Here is a 20258-nt window from a genome sequence, read left to right as displayed (position 1 = left end):
GAAAGAGCCCTTGAATGGCACAGCTAGAGGACAAGCCGCCCGCAGTGACACCCGGTGCCACCGCGCTGGCGCACGGCCGAGCTGCGCGGGGCCCGGCAGCAGCGGGAGCGCCGATATCAACCGGGAAGAACGGAGAAACGGCTCCCCGTGCGCGGAGCGCGTCGCGCCGGGGCCGCCGCCGCGTGCAGCCGCGTTACTCACTGCTGCTCCGTTGTTTCTGACTACGAAGGAGCCTCTCAGCACTCGCTGCTCTGCTGCAGCTGCCCCAGAGCAATCAAAGTCCCTCCCCGATCCCTGCAGCAGCTTTTGTGCATCAAAGCAGCTGCTTCCAGACCAACCGAGCGACAAACATCTCGGCCCCCGGATTTCAAAAACTTCCAAGCGGGCCTGGAGCCGGGCGCAGGAGGGGGAAATCCGCGGCTGCTCCGACTCAGCGCAGACTTTTCCAGCGAACGCGTCTTGGGGATGACCCTGAGCTCCGTCCTGCCCGCGCGGATCCAGCCCGAGCTCCGAGCAGAGCCCGGCGGCAGCGCGGGCAGCTGGAGGAGGGAAAACGCGGCCGAGGGGCTGCCCCGTGTCAGCAAGGAGCGACCTGGGGCCCCAAAAGAGCGGGATGCTGGGGGGAATGGGCAGAGCAATAAATAATCATTCGTTACGGGCTCCCGAGGGCTGCGCTCGTCCCAGATGTGCGCAAAGGACAGCCAGAGCCGAGCGGGGACAGGGATGGAAAGGAGGGAGGGAGGGGAACCGCAAGCAGAAAAGCTCTAGACGAGTCGACCACATTTACTCCTGGCAGCTCCAGGTCTTTTAGAGGATCAAGATGGGGACGAAGTCGCAAACGCCGCGAGGGAAGATGACGGCCAAGAGCCGATGGGAGGGCTGGAAAGGGAGGTGAGGCCTGGGGAGCCCGAGGAGGAGGAGCAGTGGGATGAAGGCAGCGGCTTTGGGCCCTGTCCCCAGGTGCCCTGTGTGGCCGTGGCTGTCGGCCAGGGGACGATGCCGGGGGACAAGCCCGTCTGCAGCGCTCGCCCACCCGCCGTCCCCAGCGGGCGCTCGGCTCCCGTCCGCAGCGCTCGGGAAAGGCAGGCGGGAACGAAAGGGAAGCGGGCAGGGCGGCGGGAGCCCCGCTGGGCGCCGGGGGCCGAGGTGCCATAGCCAGGAAAATCCGGGATTTCCAGGGTCCCGGCTGCAGCGGCGGGAGCCGGGTAGTGGCCGGGGGCCTCTTCGGCCGCGGTCGTGGCCGGCTGCCCGGAGCAGCTCCCGGCTCCTTCCTGTGCCGGCCCCGGCGCTGGGATTTCTGCCGCGGCACCGCGCTCGGTCTCACTGGATCTTCCGCTTCTCGGGGACGGACGCGGTCGGTTTTCCAACACGTTATTAAAAACCCAGGTTGCATGAAGCAGGAAACAGGGCTGCATTCGGCTGGGGGCTCTTCCCAAACCCGGGCTGTACCTCGCAGCTGGGGTCAAAAGCGCCCGCCCGGGGCGACGGGCGCAAAACCGCGTGGCCCGGAGCGGCTCCCCTTTGTCTTCCACCTAAAGGATGTTTCACCAGGGACAAACATCAGCAGAAAAGATTCCAAGGTCTGAAAACACCATCACGCTGGTCACCGTCGATCCAGAATTTTTGGTTTGGTGGGTTTTTTTTGTTACAAACACACATTCTCATTTCTCAGGCAGGTATAAATATTGTAGTTTCTAGTAGAAAAAAACTTCCCTCTAAATAATATAAAGAAGACTCAAATGATTGCACTTAATACATATGAAAAAGGTAGAAAGGAGAATATCCTAGTGCACAAACATTTACTCCTGCTCTTCTCAAAGCTTGCTTTCCTGTCAACGAGTTACTCTTTGGCAGAGCTTGTAAGAAAGTCTTAGTTTTTTTGGCACACGTGTTTGTGAGGGGACAAAAATGAGCCCGGCTGAAAGTCTCTCTCGCTCATTCCATTTTTTCTCCCGTGTAGCCAGACATTGTTCTCCGAGAACGTGGCTTGGCCGCGCTCGCTCCCGACGCCGAGCGCCAGCCCGGCTCTCCGGAGGGACGGCCACCAGAGCCACCGCCGCAACCGCCACTTGGTTGCTGTCGTGCATTCTGTCCTTTATCTCTTTTTTAAAAAATATCCTTTGTCTTCTTTATTTTCCTTTTCTTTTTGACAAAGTATGCGTTTTATTTGCCCCATCTCTGCAGAGCTGCGTCGCTGCTGGAGCCCCGCGGGCTACGCGGAGGCGGCGGCACCTTCTGGTGCCAGGACGTCCCTCGCCCGCCGCCGAGGAGCAGCTGCCGCCGCTGCCAGCCCCGTTTGCAGGAAGACACACGAGCCCCGGCCGCGTCCCATGGGGACGGGTGGCTGTGGATGTGCTGCTGGCATCTAGGAACGGAGACAGATGTGGTGCGGACGCGTGGAGGAAATGGCAGATAATGCAGAGGCCAACAAAAAGGCTGGGCTGGCACCCGGCGCAAGCGGCTGCGCTTTGCTTTGCGAAAATGACGAAGCTGCTTCCCAAGAGAGGACGGGATTCCCTGGAGCAGCGGCTGTCCCCGCGCTGGACGCTCGGCCCGTGGAGGCCGGTGCGTCTCCGGCCCCGGAGCAGACACGGCTCTGCCGAGGCAGGGCCGGAGCGGGCGGAGGAGAAATCGTGTTGAGGCATCTGCGGAGCGAGACTTGGCGATCCTGTTGGTTTCCAAAGCCGAGGAGGAGGAAAGAGAAAAAATGAAATAAGTAGGAAAGGAGAAGAAAGTTTCCTTGGACGGAGGGTGGCCCGGGAGGCGGCGGGGTGCAGGGGGCTATTTGTAAGGCCTGAGGAAGCTGGAGACTTTGGAGCGGAGGAGTTTGATGAAGGAGCGCGGCAGCATCTCCTTGTGTTTCTCCGTGTACTTGAAGTAGTTCTGGGGGTGCGCCAGCACGTCGAAGAACGCTTTGATGAGCTTCTTGTCCTGCAGGGCACCAGAGCAGAATGGTCACTGTGAGCAGCAGCGCGCTCCACGGACGGGCCTTCCCTCAGCACCCAAAACCAGCTGCCCCAATCTCCCCTGCTCCCATTCCAGTTGTCACAGCAGATGGTCCCAAACCCCCGCAATGAATCCATGCAAGATCCCTGGGACAAGCCCAGAGCGAAGCTGGCAGTGGGATGGGGATCCTGGACCGTGCAAAGACCCAAAGATCCTCAGCCAGGAGAGCGCAGGGCCTCGTGGGGACACTCTCACCTTGAGTATCTCCTGGTGGTTCTCGGAGGCGTACAGCCTGCCGTCCCGCACGATGTCCTCCACCAGCTGCTCGTAGTCCTCTGCAACGAAGAGAAACTCACTCAGGGCACGAGCTGCTGGCCCTGGGGACACTTTCTCGGCCTTCTCGGGTGGCCATTCGCCCCCGCCGGGAGACCTGAGCTGGGACAAGCTGGGCTCCCAAGACAGGGGAGGAGGCAAAGCCTCGCTCGGATCACCCTCCCCAGAGCCCAAACGGAGGCTCCGGCGCGGCCACCCCACGGCTCCTGCTCACCGTCGTAGGTGACATAGGGGATCTGGAAGCCCCGGGCGCTGTTGGCTTCGCTGGTTTTGAAGTTGATCCACAGCTTGCGCGAGCGGGCCGTGAAGGCGATGGGCCTCTCGTACGTCTGGCACGTCTCGTACGTGGTGATGGAGGAGGGGGAGGCTGCAAGGGCAACGCGGGACCCCGTGACGCGGGAGCCTCCGCCTCTGTGTTTAAATGTTCAGAGCAGGGGGCAAGAGGAACACCAGGGGCCTGGAGAGCTGCTGGTCAGGGCGGCTGAGCTTTTCTAGCCCTCCTGTTAGATCCTAGGGCTTTGCGATTCGGCTGCTGCTCCGTTGCTCCAAATTGGGCTTTTAAGCCCAAACAAGGAGTCCTGAAACCCCCAAGAACGCAGCAGCACAAGCTCAAGGCAGCTCACCCGCCCCTCCAGGTTCAGTGGGTACCAGGAACAGAAGGTGACACTGACATCAGCACAAGGACGACAATGCCGGTCACCTCCCCGCCAGCCCATCGCATCCAACCACGTGCAGAGCACCCAGGGACAGGGCTCTGTTTCCCATCACCCCGTGGCTTTTTCCCCCCCGTCTTCTCCCGCGAGCGCTCCGTTACCTACAGTTTTTCCGCATGACCAAGACGTCCCCGCACTCGTCCTCGGATGGCAGGAAGATCTCCGGGACCACGATGAGGATCTTGCGCTTGGGCGGCGGGTTGATGTTCCAGGTGCATTCCACGTTGGCCGGGTAGTTGCCCGGGTAGTTGGGCGACTCGATGTAGCCCGTGTACTCGCCCAGCTCCCCTCCGCACTGGCGGTCTGCAAAGCAGGAGCAACATCAGGGGACATGGGCACTGTGTCACGATGCCACCCCCAGCGCCCGCCCCAAAGCAGCGAAGCCCCCCCAAAAGGCCACTCGGGGAGCCCCTTTCCGTACTTTTGCACTGGGACACGGAGGTGGAGCCGTCGAAGTCGGTGGTGGTGTTGCCGGGGCAGGCGATGCAGTAGTTCTGGCGGAAGTCGGGCTGGTAGGTGCCCAGGGCGCAGCGGATGCAGCGGTGCACGCTGGTGTTGTAGTAGTGCCCGGGCGAGCACTGCACTGCGGGCGCGCAGAGCCAAGGGCGCCGTGAGCGCCCGGCGCTGCCCCGGGCCCGCGCCGGCGCGGCGGCCGCGCGGCACCTACCTTTGGTGTCGCAGTCCTGGAAGGAGAGGGCTCCCTCGTGCCTGGTGCTGAGCCCCCCGCCGCAGGGGAAGCAGAGCGCCCGGCCGCCCTCGGGCTGGTAGGAGCCGCGCGGGCACAGCTGGCAGGGCCTGAAGCCGTCGGCCGAGTGCTGCCCCGGGGGACACTGACCTGCGGGCGGCGGGCACTGACCTCAGCGCGCGCGGGACGGGCGCCCGCACGGGTTGCTGCTTTCCCTGGAGCCATTCCCTGCCCGCAGGCTCAGCTGGGAAATCCACGTCCCGTGTCCCACGTCCTGCTCCGGCTGCCAGGGGTGGCCTCAGCGGCATCCGCGTGACACGGGAGCCGACGCGGAGCCAGGGCATCCGTCCGCGCGTCCCTCCCGCGCGCCCTCCCAGGCCCGTCCTCGCCCCGGTACCGGTGCAGCCCGTGACGTTGGTGGCTCCGGCGGGGCCAAAGGCGTCTCCGCGGGGACACAGGTCGCACGAGAGCTGCCCCTCCTTCTCCTGGTAGGTGCCGGGCGGGCAGGGCACGCACTGCTCCGTCTGCCCGTGGTAGTAGGTGCCCTGCGAGCAGCTAACTGAGAGAGAGGCGTCGGCGTCGGCGCGGGCGCGGGGACGCGGGGCGGCCGGGCGCCGGGCGGACACCCTCCCTTACCACACTTGGTGCCCAGGCGCTGCTGGCCGGGCCCGCAGCCCTCGTGCCGCTCGGGCGCCCCGCTCAGCTTGCGGGCCACCTCGTACTCCATGCCCGCGACGCGCAGCAGGAAGCGCTCCTGGTTGATGGACTTCTTGAGCGCCTTGATGGCCGCCTTGAGCTTCTTCTCCACCTTCTGCCGCAGGCAGTGGAGGTTGCAGCCGGCTGCGGGTGCGGGAGGGACACGGGAACGTTAACGGAGGGAACGGGCGGCACCGCGGCAGGAACGGAGGGAGGCCCCGTGCCCACCTGTGGCCTCCTCCGCCTTGACCTCGGCCTCGAACTCGAGCGTGATGCGGGTCACCTCCTTGGCGGCCGAGTTGCGCGCGCGGCGGCCCTTGCCCTTCTTGGAGGAGTCGCACTTGAGGTGCACGAAGGCCACGTGGCAGTCGGAGCAGGGCGCCGCGCCTGCAACACGCCGAGGCGGTGTCAGCGCCGGCACCGCGGCGCCCGCGCGCCCGCCCCCGCCGGCCTCACCTGCCGCCGGCGCCGCCCTGCCGGCCTCGTCCTGCTTGCCCCTGGCCCGCGGGTGCAGGTGGCACTTGGCGTCCTTGATCTTGAACGAGGCCTTCTGCTTGACGGGCGGCGCGCCGGCCGCCGTCTCTGCGGGACGGGGCGCGCGGGGCTGAGCGCCGCGGGGCCCCGGCGTCCCCGCCGACCCGCCGCGCGCGCGGGCGCACTTACCGGCGCAGTGCTGGCTGCCGTTGGCGGCGCGCGGCGCGGGGCCGGCGGCGCGGGGCACCGGCGTGCCGCAGCTCACCGTGTAGCTGCTCTCCGACTCTGCGGGGACGGGCACGCACGGGGCTCAGCAGGGCCCCCGGCGCCGCGGGGAGGCCGGGGGAGCCCGCGCGGTCCCTACCTGGCGAGAAGCGGGCCCTGGAGGCGCAGGTGAGGGCGCACGTGTCCTTCTTGCCCGCCTTGTTGCACGTGAGCGTGGCCCGTGGCGGCACCGAACCTGGCGGGCGGGCGGCGAGCGCTGAGGGACCCCCCGGCTGCCTTCCCCCCACCCTCGGAGATGCCACCGCTGGGATTCATTGGGGTAAAAAGGGCCAGATTTGGCTCTGCCCAAGCGGGTCAGCCCCCAGCGAGGATGAGTGCCGGGGCTGAGCATCGCACATCCCATCTGGATCCGCGAGCAAGTGGCAGGGGATCCCAAGGGATAAAGCAGCCCCAGAGGCCCGGGGATGCCCCGGAGCGCCCTGCTCCACCAGCAGGCCCTGCCCGCGCCTCCCGGGAGCGCGGCCGCCGTCCCCACGTACCCACGCAGTCCTTCTTGTTCCAGTGCAGCTTGCAGCCGGCGGGGCAGGTGCAGTGGTAGCTGCCGGGCGCGTTGACGCAGCCGAACTTGCAGCCGCCGCGGTTGACGCTGCACTCGTCCACGTCTGCGGGGCGAGGGCGGGCGGTGGGCGAGGGGCGCCGCGGGCCCCGGAACCCCCCCGGGAAGCCAACGTGGAGCGGGGCAGCGGCAGGGAGGCCAGGGAGCCTCTCTGCAGAGCTGGGAAGCCCGGGGAGCTCCCTGCCCCTCGCAAGGCCCCGGGAGCCCTGCGGTATCGGAGCGCTCCGGCTTGGGGCACGGCCGTGTGTTTTGTGCAATCACGAGGAGGTCCCGCTACGGCTCCCGGCGGCCTCCCCGGGCGTGTTTCATCCATCCACCCGCATCCCGGGGTGCTCCCCGCCTTGGAAAGCTTCAATCGGCCCCTTTGGATGTTCCCCGTCCCTCCCAGTGCCCTGCCAAAGCCCCGGGGATTCCTCGCGCTCTGCCCCCAGCCGCAGACGAGTCGCTGCAGCGTTCCCGGGGCGGCATTCCCGGGGCCTCCGCCCGCCCCCGCGTTCCCAGCCCCGCGGCAGGGCCGGGATCCCCCTGCTCCGGAGCGGGGCCGCCCCGGCGCTACCTCCGCAGTGCGTGAGGCCGTAGAGCGTGTAGCCCTTGTTGCAGAGGCACTGGAAGCTGCCGGGCGTGTTGATGCAGAGGTGGTCGCAGGTGCGGTCGAAGGAGCACTCGTCGATGTCTGCCGGGGGCACATGGGGACAAATTGGGAAGAGCAGCGAGCGCCGGCACCCGGGTTCGCCATCCGAGCCGGCCCCCTCCTTGCCCTCCACTCAGCTGCACGGAGGGGAAGGAGGAAGAGCAGAAACCCTTGGAAAATCCCTCAACGCAGCAGGCCCACGGAGGAAGCGCCCCGTTCCCGTGGCTGGTGCGTGCCGCAGGGCGGCTGGTGACGGGAAGCTTCCCGGGAAGGGCAGGGACAAGGCAGGACACGTCCCACTGCTCTTCCCAAGCAGGCAGCAAGCCGGTTCCCGGAACACACGGGGGCCACATTCCCATAACCCAAGAGCCAGCAAAGGCCAATTCCACCTGGCAATCCCGGCATGCGGATAAGCAACGGCTTAACGCTGCCGCGAGGAGATCCCGGCACGGCCGCGGCGGCAGCAGGGCTGGGCCCGGCTCCGCACATCAAAGCGATCAGCCCCGGAGCAGGACCCAAATCCCGCATTAATCCCCCAGCAGATCTGCCAAGAAGCCTTTTTTCCCCTCCGAGGAAAGCGAAGAGGGTGACTAAGCAGCCTCGCATTCCTCCGCCCGCGAAGGGCCGCTCGGGGAGGTCTGGAAAACGCGCCGGGATGGGGAGCCGGTACCAGGGAGGTCCGAAAGCCGCGGCGGTACCTTGGCAGTTCCTCTCGTTGATGAGCAGCTTGTAGCCCTTCCTGCAGCTGCACTCGAAGCTGCCCACCGTGTTGCGGCAGATGTGGTCGCAGCCGCCGTTGTTGAGCCGGCACTCGTCGATGTCTGTGGGGACGCGGACGCCCGTCACGCACCCGGGAAGCTCCCGGGAGGACGTGGCCCTCGATGCCACGGCCCCGCCTGGGCCCGGAGCGCGGGGGGATGCGCCACCCCGGCACTGGGAATGCCGCAATTCCTGGGCCCAGCCTCCAGGACCGCATGCCACCTCCGCGGGAGGCAAGAGGGACCTTGAGGAGTCACAAGGACCCGGAGTGCTAGGGAAAAGGGAGTGAAGGGGAGCAGAAACCACCTCCCACAGCAGCTCCAGGGGATACAGGATTTCCAGCCTCACCTCTTTGTCCTTATTTTCTTGCCATAAAACCAGTTAAAACGATGCCCCAATATCTGCAAAGAGCCCTGGGAGCCTCCAAAGCCGCTCATGGGGGGTTCTTTTTTCTTTTATCACTATTTTTCTCCCTACTATTGGGAAAATTTACTGCTAGGAAATGAGCTGTGCGGTGGATGGAGCCCGGGAAGAGGAGCTGTTTCTGAGCTGCCCCCGTCTCCAGCCAGGACTGGGATTTTCATCTTATTCTTGGGAGCTCACGAGCCATAAAAACAGCTCGCAGGGGTAAAGTGCAGCAGCCGCAGGGCTGTGGCGCTTTCCTGGAAATGGCAGAAGCGACAGGCTCTAAACCCCCATTCCAAAGGGACAGGGGGCTTGGGAATCAGTCTAGGCCGCTGGCGCTTCCAGCGCTCGCCTTTCGAGCGGGGTCAAGTTCCCGGAGCTGCCGAAAGACGGGATGCAGGCGCCGGCCGCGCCGGGACGGCCGGAGGCTTCGCTCCTGGCATTCACCCAGGCATCCCGCTCGGCATTGCCCAGCACGTGCATCCCGCTCGGCGATGCTGCCGACAGCTCCAGCTTTTCCGAAGCGTTTTCCGGAGGCCCCGCTGCCCGCGGCCGGGGCCGCGCTCCCGCTCACCTTTGCACGTCTTGCGGTCGGGCTGCAGCATGAAGCCCATGGGGCAGCTGCAGTGGACGCCGGCGGCCGCGTCGTGGCACTTGCTGTCGCAGCCGCCGTTGTTGACGGCGCACGTCTCTGCGCGCAGAGGGAGAGCGGCCGTGAGCGACCCCGCGCACCCGCCCCGGCCCCGCGGCGGCCCCGGCGCGGCGCTCCCGGTGCAGCCCTTGGCTGGACCTGGAGAGCACCCGATTCCTTTGCGTTTGCAGGACTGGGAGGGAAAAACTGCTTGGGAAAATGCCCATGTTGCCATCCTGGCCCGACTTGCTGCCCTCCTGCTTGAAACCAGCCTCTCCTTCCTGCCCTGCCAACGTCCCCAGAGGAAGCCGGGCAGGCTGGAAGGGCAGCGGGAAGAGCCCCGGCTCTTCCACCCCTTCCTAAAAATATATGCTGGGATGAGAAGCTCCCAGGGGAGGATTTGGGATGCGGCCCCCCCCCAGCCGTCATGAGGGAATTGCAGGCAGCACGCTGGGAAAGAAAGTGGCATTTCCAAATGTGCAGGGAGAAACACCATGGAAAATAAAAAAAAAGGGACCAAAAAATGCTTTGGGATTTGGGGACCTAAACCCAAGACTGGGGAGAGGCTCGTGCAGGGGAAGCAGGTTCCCGAGCTCCGTTTGGGAGCGGGAGCGGATCCGGCCCTTGTCACCCCGCGCTGCCACCCCGCGTCACCCGCCCGCGGGACCCGCTCGGAGGAGGGCCGGTTATTTGGGAGGCGCTTTGCAACACGCGGACACGCGCACACATGGAGGCAGCGCCAGTGGAAAAAGAAAAAAAGCCAATTAAGGGAAAAAAAAAAAAAAAAGCTAATTATTTGAGCATTATCAAAGTCAGCTGTGGCTGGCAGGCCGGGAAGGGCCGCTCCATTAAATGAGGCATTTTGGGCTTGACGGCTGCCCTGGGAGATCCCTGCGCGGCGCTGGCCCCGCGCGCAGAACAATGGCCCGGGGAGCCGCGACTTGTTCACAAAGGGCCATAAAGCGTCGCCGCTCGCTTGGCGGAGCGAGGCCGGCGCTTCAAGGAGCCCGCCGGGGAAATGCCTGGAAGAAAATTCCTTGGAAAGAGCAAATCCCAGGTTCTCGCGCTCTTCGCGGGAGCCGCGTGGGGCACCAGTGACTGCAGCCTCCAAGCACGCGCCGCCGGAGCCGGGATCGTCCTGTGCTCGGCTCGCGGCTGCTATTTTTACGATGTCCCGTCAAGGGAGAACAAAGGGGCCCGGGTTTTAATTTCTTTCCCCGGGATCTCAGCGCTGGCCCCGTTGCAAAGTGTCCCGCCTAGGGGCAGCCGTGACGGGGACGCGCACGGAGCCGGGCGCGCGGGCCCGGCCATGCCGAGCGCCTCCGTGGATTTTGGCCGAGGTTTAAAGCGCAGCTGCACTTGGGGCCGCATGGGGGGCTGCCCCGGTGCAGCAAATGCCATCTCCGGTGCAAAGCGCCGCGGTTTGCAAGCGGATCTGCCGGGATGCCCCCCGGCACGCATGCACACGCGCACGCTCCTGCTCGCTCCCAGCTCGCTCCCGGGAATCCCTGCGCCTGCTGCGCACCGGGGTTCCCAGAGCGGCTTCGGCGGCCCCGGCGCTCCGTGCGCGGTTGGGGGCCTGAGCTGCCGCAGCTCCCACCCCAGCTCACCCGGAGCAACCGGCCTAAATCCTGCCTCTCCCAGCAAAGCCGCCCGCCCATCCCTGAGGACGAGCAGGGCCGCTGGCAGCGCTCCCGGAGCCGCTGGGGCCAGGGGGTCCCGTGGTGCGGAGCGCTCCTGGCTCATCCCGGCTCATCCCGCTGGTGCTATGAGGGCGCACAACCCTGGTGTGACCCGAGAGCTTCCCTGCTTGCAACGCGGCACCTGCAGCCCCCAGAATGGGGGCAAAGGGGCTGCATCCTGGGAAATCCCCCCATTCCCGCTGGCCGGGGAATGAACCGGAGCGAGCTACCCCCCGGATGGCACCTCGGCACGGACCGGCGTCCGCTCTGCTGCAGACACTCGCCCTTGCTTGTGAGGACCATGGTCCTCCGGCAGGAGTTGGGCACCGCGTCCAGGGGAAGGGAAGCAGATGCCGGAGCGGCCGGAGCGGCGCCGTGCGAGCATCCCTGCTCCGACCCGCGGCGCGGGAGCGGGCGGCAGCGCGCGGAGCGAGGCATGCGGTTAGTGGGGCGCTCGGCCCGCCACGGCGCGGGAGCCTGCGGGTTAGGAGCCATCTGGAGAGGTACGGGAACGGGAATATTTACCGTTAGAAAACGTCTCAAGGAGAACGTGTTGCTGGAAGTGTCGCTCCCCTGTTTGACATTACAAAAAAATGGCATTTAGAACGGGCGCGCGGCCCCGGGAAAGCCGGAGGCTCCCGCCGAGCCGGCTGCTGCCCACCCCCGGCTGCATCCTGCTCCATCCAGGGTGCAAATCCCAGTGGGATTGGGAATGCCAGGGCAGAGGGAAGCAGGACAGCACCTGGCGCTCGCTCCGTTGCGCTCCGTGGATGGAGCCAGGCGGGAAAGTTTGGAGCCGTGGGGGCCTTGCGGATGGCTCTGCTGCAGAAGGCTTTTTTTCCCTCGTCTTTTGTTTTTTTTCCCCTTAAAAAGGCTGCTTTTAGCGCATAAATATAAATACGCGGGGTCATGGGCCTCCCCGGCGGCTCCCCCTCCTGCTCGCTCCCGGGGGCTGGCGGGAGCCATCGGCGCTGGCCCCGCGCCGCGCGCAGGCATGGGACTCATTAGCTGCCTCTTTAAAAGCGGCAATAAAAAGCGGAAAAATGAAGCAAAAAACCCCAAAAAACAACAAAACAAAAAGAAAAGCCCCGGCCGCGGCCTAATGAAACGGCGGCTCCGAGGGGCTGAGGGCGCTTCCCGCCGCGCGCCGCGATCCGGGCGACCCGCTGCCGCAGGAGGATCCCGCCCGGGCGTCCGGCCCCCGGCTGGAAATTTAACAGTGCCCCCCCCAACCTTGAAACGTTCCAGGGAGAACGAGAGGCTGGCGGAACCCCCGCTGTAAAACCCAAGAGTGATTATATATCCGTGTATATAAAATATATATAAGTGTATACAAGAATTAATTAGGAGAAAAAGGGCGGTCATAGAAACCCGACCAGGTTCCTCCCGCTCGGCTGTAAATCTGCCGGCCGGGTATCCCTGCAGGATGGAGCGCGGCCGCCGGCACAATCCTGCCCTGTTCCCACCGCGCCGGAGCCCCCGGCTGTGCCGGGAGCGAGCCCGGAGCCCCGGCCGGGACGGGGATGTGGAGCGGCCGTGGGCTGGGGACGCGGCGCTCCGCGAGCCAAAACGTCTCCTTCGGAACCCAGAGCACCGCGACGCTCCGGAAAGCGGCTCCCTGCGGCTTTGGGAAGCTCCGGCGCCGTTTCCCGGCCCGCGCGCTATTTGCCCGGCGCGACGCGAGCAGGGAGGCCGCGGGGCGGACGGTGCCGAAGGGCGTGGGGGTCCCCGGAGGAGAGGAGGCCGCGGAAGCGGAGCCGCCCCGGAGCGAGCGGAGGCCGCGAGCATCGGCAAACAGGGAATGGGATTAGTCACGGAGCAGGAGCGGCCCTGGCGTTAAGGTAGCAAAAAGCAGCGCTGGGAGCGGGAGAGCTTTCCTGGGAACAGAGACTGGGACTGGGACCAGAGCCCCCGGCTCAGGGCAGCCAAAACCTCAGAGCATCCCCACAGAGAAGGCTTGCAGGGGCTTTTCCAGGCGCTTTTCCAGGTGCTTTTCCAGCCCCTTTTCCAGGGGAGGATGAAACCCTCTTCGGGAAACGCGGACCATTTGCTGCTCAGGCGCAGCAGGGGCATGAGGAGCCCAAAACTTCTCGGCTGCTTCTCAGTCGCTTTCAATCCCCTTTTCCTCCTTTTTTTTTTTTTTTTTTTTTAAATTTTGCAATAAAGACTAAAACATCTCGAACAATTTGTGGACTTAATCACTCCCCAAACGTAACATTTTTTTAAATCAAATCAGCTGCTCGGCGGCCCGAGCAGCTGAAACCAGTAAAAACTTCTATCTCTGTTTGATGTTTTACAATTTGAAAACACTCACAGGAAAAGGACAATTTTGGGGGTGGCTAGGCTGGTGCGGTGGATTTTTTTGTGTGTTTTTCCTTCTTTTTTTCTTTTTTTCTTTGCAAGACAACTGCTTTGGAGACAAGACATTGCTGCCTGCAGGGGTGCAGCAGCCCCGGGGTGCCAGTGCCTATGGCCAGACCAAAACCTTGCCTTTCCCACCCCGAAATCCCTCTTGTCCTTCCCGTGGATGGAAACGCCGCATCCCTGCGGCCCGGTGAGCAACCATGTGGTTCGGTTAGCGGCGCGGGAGGCCGGAATGCCGGAGGCTCCGGCCGGGAACGTGGACCTACCTATGCAGGTGACGCCGTCCGCGTGCAGCAGGAACTTCACGTGGCAGCCGCACTTGGGGCCCTGCTCGGTGTCGTCACACGTGTGCTGGCAGCCGCCGTTCCCGTAGTTGCAGGTCACTGCGGAGCAAAGCACCGGGCGGTCACCACGGCCGGGGGGACCCGAGCGCCGCTGCGGCCCCCGGGAGCGGGCGATGCTTTGGGAGGGGAAGGGGCAGGTGGGATTAACACCCCATTTCATCGGCAGTTTTACAGGCTCGAATAAAGAGCAAGGTGAAAACAAGGCGACGGCGCTCGAACCGCGCGCTTAATCGCCCTGGCAGCGCCAGCAAGTCGCTGGTGCCAGAGCAGATGGGCCAGAAGCCCCATTTTCCCCTAGGAGAGCTGGCTCCAGCGCTGCTCTTGAGCCCGGCCAGAGCTTTGGGATGTGGCAGGAATGTAGGACCGGAGCGAGCCGGGAAGATGCCCCCCGTCCCGTGCCTTACGTTTGCAGTCCCGCTGGTTCTTGGTGAGCTCGAAGCCCGGGCGGCACTCGCAGGCGATGCCGCCCTTGGGCGTCTCGCGGCAGATGTGGGCGCAGCCGTGGTTCTTGTTCATGCAGTTCATGCCCTCTGAAGGGAGAGAAGGCGGCGCATGGAGGCGGCGGAGCGGCCCAGCCCGCGCGCTCGCCGCGGTGACCTCGCCGCGCTCAGCCCCGCTGCTCATCACCGTGCGGGAGGCAAAACCCGCCCGGGCCACCCGCTGTCACCGTAACCCAGGGGCCGGCGCGGAGCGGGCAGCGTGGAGCGAGCGGAGGCGCGCGCACCTTCGGGGCGCTGGATGCACGTGTGCTGGTTGTCGCTGAGGAAGAAGCCCTCGCGGCAGAAGCACTCGTAGCTGCCCATCATGTTGACGCAGGTCTGCTGGCAGCCGCCGTTGCCCTCGGCGCACTCGTCCAGATCTGCGGGCGAAGGGAGCAGCGAGCACCGGAGCGCCGGGGTGCCGGGAAGGGGGATTCCCCGGAAACCCCCCGTCCCGGGCGCCATGGGATGCTCAGCATCCTCCGTCGGGAGCCGCGAGAGCCGCGACCTTGCGGCGGGATGCGGAAAGCAGCGCGTGGCTGGAACGCCGGGCTCCATCCCGCGCATGCCAAGAACGCGCTCCCGGAATCCCTCGCTCATAACGAGGGCTTTAGCGCGTCGCCGCTTCTCCTCCCCGCTCTGAAGCCGCCGCGCGGCCGAGGCGCCGCGGCCCTAATGCCGGTTTTATGGAGCGCCGGAGGCGGCCGGGAGCCGCCGGGCCTCGGCGGTGGGGCCGGCGCTCGGATTCCTGCCCCGGTTCAAAAGGTCGCCTGGGAAGGGCTGCTCCGCTCCGGATCCAGCCCTGCTTGTGCTCCGGCTCCAGCGTGTTGAGTCCGGGTGCTCCAGGATGCATCCGCGGGGATGGGGGCACCAGAAGGATACGGAAAAGTCACCGGGGCTCTGGCTACGCTCCCTGGCCATGATACTCTCCGATCCGGATGCGGCACTGAGGGCCGGCTGGGATGAGCCGAGCAAACGCCCGGGAAGCGGGAGCCGCCGTGCGGTGCCCTGCGCCCCCTCCTCCTCCTCCTCCTCCTCCTCCTCGCGCGGCCTTCGCGGCCGCAACTCCGTAAACACATTACGTCGGCCGCGCTCCGAGCCCGGCTTCCCTTTCTTCTCCGTGGGCTCATCCTCCCGCGGGAGCGGAGGGCAGGGCCGCCCGCCCGGAGCGCCGTCCAGCTGTGTAAACCCCCCCGCGCCCGGGGGGCCCCCGCGGCGGCGGCTAATGCGAAGCGTATGCGCCCCTAATCCCTGCCCCCGCCCGCTTCCTCCCGGCCATGAGCTCATTAATGACCCGGGATAACGAAGGGGAGGGCGGCCGCGCGCTCCGGGCCCCAGGCGCTGCAAGGCCGGGACGAGCGCGCCGGGAACGCTCTGAGTATCCCCGTCCGGCCCTCGGTGCACGGGGACTCGCCACCTGCCAGCAGCGCTCGCTGTCCCCAGCGCCGGGGTGTCCCCTGGTGCCGCGGGGCGCCCGGCGCGTCCCCTCGCGCCGTCCCGCTCGTACCTAGGCAGTTGTGGCCGTCGTGGGCCAGGCGGAAGCCGTCGTAGCAGGTACAGCGGTAGTTGCCGGGGATGTTGACGCACTCGTGCACGCAGCCGGCGTTGTCCTCGCGCTCGCACTCGTCCACGTCTGCGGAGAGGGCAGCGGTGCCTGCGCTCAGGCCCGTGCACTCGGTGCACCCGCGGGCTCGGGGACGAGGACAGCACCAAAGCGAGCGCAAGGAAGCAAAGCCTGGAGCGCGGCGATGCCAAAGGGAGCGCCAGGGTGCAAGCACGCGGGCATGGGGGGAAACGTCGAGATTCCTGCTGGCCTTCCCGGCTTTTCCGGCTTTTCCTTACCTTTGCAGTGCTTGCCGTCGCCGGTGTAGCCGGACTTGCAGATGCACTTGTAGGAGCGGGGGGTGTTCTGGCAGATGGCGTCGATGTGGCAGCTGTCGGTGCCCTCCACACACTCGTCCACATCTGCGGGGGGAAAATCCATAGGGAAGCCGGGAGCCAGCGCGGGGGGAGGCTCCCAGCCCCGACACCAGGGGCGATGGGCCCTGCGCCGCTCCGACACCTCCAATCCCGGCAGAGCCAAAACCTCCGGCTCCGCCGAGCAGCTTCCCACTGCCCAAACCAGCGGCACCGCTTCCCATTCCTCGGCACAGGAGACGATCCAAGAGGGACCGCGCTGGAAACATCCCAGCAGCCGGGGACGGCCTCGGGGCTTCCCAGCGGATCCGCGGGGGCTCCGGAGCCGCATCCCGAGGGACGGCCGGGGCGGAGGCAGCCGCACGTGCCCGCGCGCTGGGTAAATATTGACCGCGCGCGCGGCCCTGCGCTCGCCACGAGCCCTGGCCCGCGGCCACCGCCGCCCGCCGGGACCCGCACGCTCCTCACACCGACCTGTCCAGGAGCCTCCGCTTTTCAGGGAGGCTGCGAGCGCACCCGCTCCCACTTGGAATTTTCCCAGTGTTTTGCCAGAAATCTCTCTTTTTTTTTTTTTTAAGTGCTTTTTCTTTTGCTTCTCTTTGACGCTCTTTTTCCTTCTCTGCCCTCAAAGCAACACAATGAGCAGCGGCTGCGCGAGGCCTCAAACAATGCTGCATGGGGGGGCTTTTCTGCCCTTTTTTTCTTTTTTCCCCCTTTTTCTTTCCATTCTGCAACTCCTCTAACTTTGGAAAGGTTACATGGCAGCTAAAGGGCAAAAGGAAACAGCCCAAATTCACTGCTCTGTAATTTTTCCAAAGTGGGAGACATTTGGAAAGGTTACGGGAGCAGGGAAAGGGGGGGAAAAAAAAGCACGTGTGTGGGAAGAGTCAATAAATACCCACCCAAACACCCAAGGAACCATTCCTGGGTTGGCAAAAATCCCAATTTTGGCGCACTTGGGGATGGTGAGAGAAACCTGTCTTAAAAGATGACTTCCAAACTGAGTAGTTTAGGGACAAAAAAGTCTGAAAAAGGTAAAAAATGGAAGTTTTTTTCTCAGTGCAAGCAGCGTTTTCCCATGGGAAAAAAAAAAAAAAATGCTCCGGAGCAAAATCGCAGCAGATGGAGGCAGGTGCTTGCAGCAGGTACCGAGTCCAAACCCAGTCCCTGATGACACTTCGAGAGGAAAATGCCCATCCTGGTAGGAGCCGGAGGAGTCTCCGAGTTTGGATCTGGAGACTTTACCCTTGCCCGGATCCCGCTTTTGATGCCGGCTGGATTTTCCAGCAGCGGAGCAGCTCCGGGTGCGACAGGCTCCCAGCGGGATACACCAGGAATACCGCAGCCACCGTCTATTTTTAGAACCTGGATTGAGGCTCTTTCCTCACTTCTATTTTTTTCCCCCCTCTTTTTAACGCCGCTCCTCTTCGGAGGCTGGAAGGGCAGGCAAATTTGAGGGAGATGAGGTAAGGAGGCAAAAAAAAAAAAAAGCCCAAAGCCCGGAAACCCCTAAATAAGCAAAATGCCGTAATTTTTCCCCCTCTTTGCCAGGAATGTTGGCTTTTCGTCTCAAATCGATTTGACTCTTTATTTTTATATCGGTCCGAATAGGAGCAGCCGTTCCGAGGCGGGCGGCGCGCGCAGCTCCTGGCAGCGCTGCCGAGTTTCCACCCGGCCTTAGCGCCAAATTAAAGCTCTACAACTTCAGTAGCGCTTTGGAAGCGGGGGATTAACGATCCCCCCACCCTGCGCCGGCCGGGAAAATCCCGCTGGCACCGGGATGGGCTCCGGCACCAGGATGTCGATGGAGGTGCCGGCATTGGGAGCCGAGCGCCCCATTCCCACCATCTCATTGCAGCCCCATTTGCTGTTTCCCTGTTTTTTGGGGGGTTTTTCCCAATATTGCAGTGCCCCAAGGGGCTTCCGCAAGATTTTTCCCCCCGTCTGTGCTTTAAACCCATTGGATGCTGCTTTTTGGCGGGGAGTCAGATGCTCCGTGTTAGTTTGCCGGGGGCTTTTTGCTGCTGTCGGTGTTGTGCTTTATCCAAAGCGCAGGTTTGGGTTCAAAACGCACAGGTTTGGTTTCTGTTTGGGGAGGAACAAACGCGGGATCTGGGAGCAGGATACGGGAGCGCCCGGCGAAGCCCCCGCCGGCCCGGCCAGACAGAGCCGACGTTATTTGCCACCGCCGGCCTCTCCTAGGGCCTCTCTCCGGGGACTTATAATTTTCAAAGTGAAGGTTAAGGTTAGTCCTGCCTATTTTTTCCTACACGGATAACTTGGCCGCGACAGTCTGCAAGGGGAAAAATTATAGAAAAAAAAAATAAATAGAAAAAAAGGGTCCTGTGCTGTGTGCAATGCATCTCCACAGCGGAAGACTCGAGGTGTCGGGATATTTATACTCCCATTGGAAGTGATAAAAAGGGGTTTCTCTCCGTTTGCATCCGGCCACGGGCACGTCGGGTGCCCCCCGTCCTAGTCCCCTTTGAGCGGGTGCCCTGGAGCCCCGTCCCGGGGCTGCCATGGGAGCAAAGCAGAGGCGGCTCCGAGGGTCCCCGCGTCCCTCCGGTGCCGCAGGTGCATCCCGGACAGCGGGTGGCTTTGGAGACAGGGGCCACCCCGGGGATGCGGCGATCCGGGACCAAATCCCTCCTTTCCCCGGGGGCCACGGGCCCGCGACGCCGCTCGCCCAGCAAAACCAGCCCGTCCTCCGGGAGACGAGTCGTGCCCGGCCGCAGGGCCCGGGGGTGCCAGGGCGCCCGCGCTGCCTCCCCCCTCACCCCACCCCTGCGTTCCCCGCAGGGATCTGTCAAGTCTCTGCACGATGGAATTTTACTTTGCTATTTTAATGCAATTCTGGCTCCGGCTTAAATGGAACTGGAAACCGAGAGGGCCTTAACAAATAAATATTATGATAAGAAATGAAAGCAGTGCGTACGCTATAGATAATTTGGGGGTAGGGGGGAGAAAAACCCGAAGCATTCCTGTCTGGGGCTAAATCATGGAGTTTTACACGGGGCCGGGCTCCCTCTGCCCAAACCTTTGCCCTGACAGAGCTGCCCTCCTGCAGAGCCCGCGACGGCTCTAAGGACGCTCTAAAACCGATAAAGCAGCAGCCTTGAAGCCCCCCCCAAGCCCCCAAATCCATAGGGGACCAGGCTCCGAGCGCCTCCACCCCTGTCCTGCCCTGGCACCCTGGTTCATCTTGGCTGGCATCAACATGCAGCCACCACAAGAGCCAAACATAAATCTTCCGTATGCTTTAAACCTATGGAAAGCGGGAAAAAGGGAAAAAAACTGCCCAGCAGATGATGCGGGTGGTGGGGAACAGGGCAAAGGGGGGCTGAGAGCAGCCTGAGGACCCGGCACTTCGCGGTCCCGATACCCCAAGTCACGGGGATATAGAAATAATGTGAGCTGAATCCAGAGGTGCCCCAGGACAAGCGAGGATGGGGAGAGCCCGTACGGGAAGCTACACGGGTGGGTTTGGGAAGCAAAGCTAAAGAGAGGAGCGATGAAGAAGGAAAAGCTGCAGCGGGGTGAGATGAGACCTCTCTTGCCGAGGGATGGGGACGGGGACGCTGCCGGGGTCGTCGCGTTCCGGCTCTCGGCACGTCTCCGCGTGAGCTCCCCGCGAGCCTGGGAAACACCCGTGTGGAAAACACCCGTGTGGAAAACACCCGTGTGGAAAACACTCGTGTGGAAACCACGCGCACCCGGACACAACTTCGCGTCTCCCAGCATCGTCCTGCCTTGGGGACAGCAGCTCCAGCGCTCGCTCCAACCCATCCAGGCGCTCGCCCTCCTCCTCCTCGGCCACACCGGGAGCGGCAGCGTTACCCCTTCCCTGCGAAACCCGAGGAAAAGCCCCGGAGCCCCCTCCCAACAGCAGCATCTGCCCTTTCTGTGATAGAGGGTCTTTTTGGTTTGTTTTTTTGCATCCCCTGATTTTCTGCCTCTTTCCTCTGCGATAAAGAGCCTGGCCAAATAAATAAAAAAAAGACTGTTAAGAAACGCAACTGCTTAAGGAGTTAAAGGGAAAAGGAGAGAAGAAAGAAAGATCAAAAGGAGCAGGGCGAGGATCCGCGAGCTCCAAATCTGCGTGGCCGCCCCGCGCTCGCCCGCGGCCGCGGCGCTGCCTTACCTTGGCTGCTGCCTTTATTCGCCCGCGCGGCGCCCGGGCGCAGGAGCAGGAGGAGCGCGCAGGCTCCGGCGAGCCGCAGCGCGCGCGGGGCCATCGCCACGGGCTGCGCGCGGGGGGCAACGGGGGCCGCGGGCGCTCGCCAAGCGGCCGGGGGACTTCCCGGGCGGAGCGGGGGGCTGCCGAGCGGGCGGCGGGAAAAGGCACCCGAAAGGAT

At 64.1% G+C, this 20258-nt stretch overlaps 1 protein-coding gene across 1 annotated transcript; it reads right to left on the bottom strand.

Moving 5' to 3' along the window:
- Positions 1-2709: 2709 nt before the first annotated feature.
- Positions 2710-20138, bottom strand: SCUBE3 (signal peptide, CUB domain and EGF like domain containing 3). The gene is made up of 23 exons (XM_088534496.1): positions 20045-20138; positions 15826-15948; positions 15491-15616; positions 14229-14363; positions 13909-14034; positions 13427-13543; positions 11322-11369; positions 9058-9174; positions 8018-8140; positions 7245-7361; positions 6616-6734; positions 6212-6344; positions 6037-6132; positions 5830-5955; positions 5602-5760; positions 5314-5517; positions 5075-5236; positions 4660-4827; positions 4414-4575; positions 4098-4295; positions 3494-3646; positions 3202-3281; positions 2710-2931 (listed from the first exon to the last, which is right to left on the bottom strand). The coding sequence occupies exons 1-23, from the start codon at positions 20136-20138 to the stop codon at positions 2782-2784; spliced, it is 3036 nt and encodes a 1011-aa protein (XP_088390622.1). The 3' UTR covers positions 2710-2781.
- Positions 20139-20258: the final 120 nt, after the last annotated feature.

Source organism: Tinamus guttatus, unplaced genomic scaffold, assembly GCF_059628265.1.
Source record: "Tinamus guttatus ecotype Peru unplaced genomic scaffold, ASM5962826v1 Tinamus_guttatus_pri_ptg000563l, whole genome shotgun sequence".
In the NCBI taxonomy this organism is placed as follows: domain Eukaryota; kingdom Metazoa; phylum Chordata; class Aves; order Tinamiformes; family Tinamidae; genus Tinamus; species Tinamus guttatus.
This window is presented reverse-complemented; position numbering and strand designations above follow the sequence as displayed.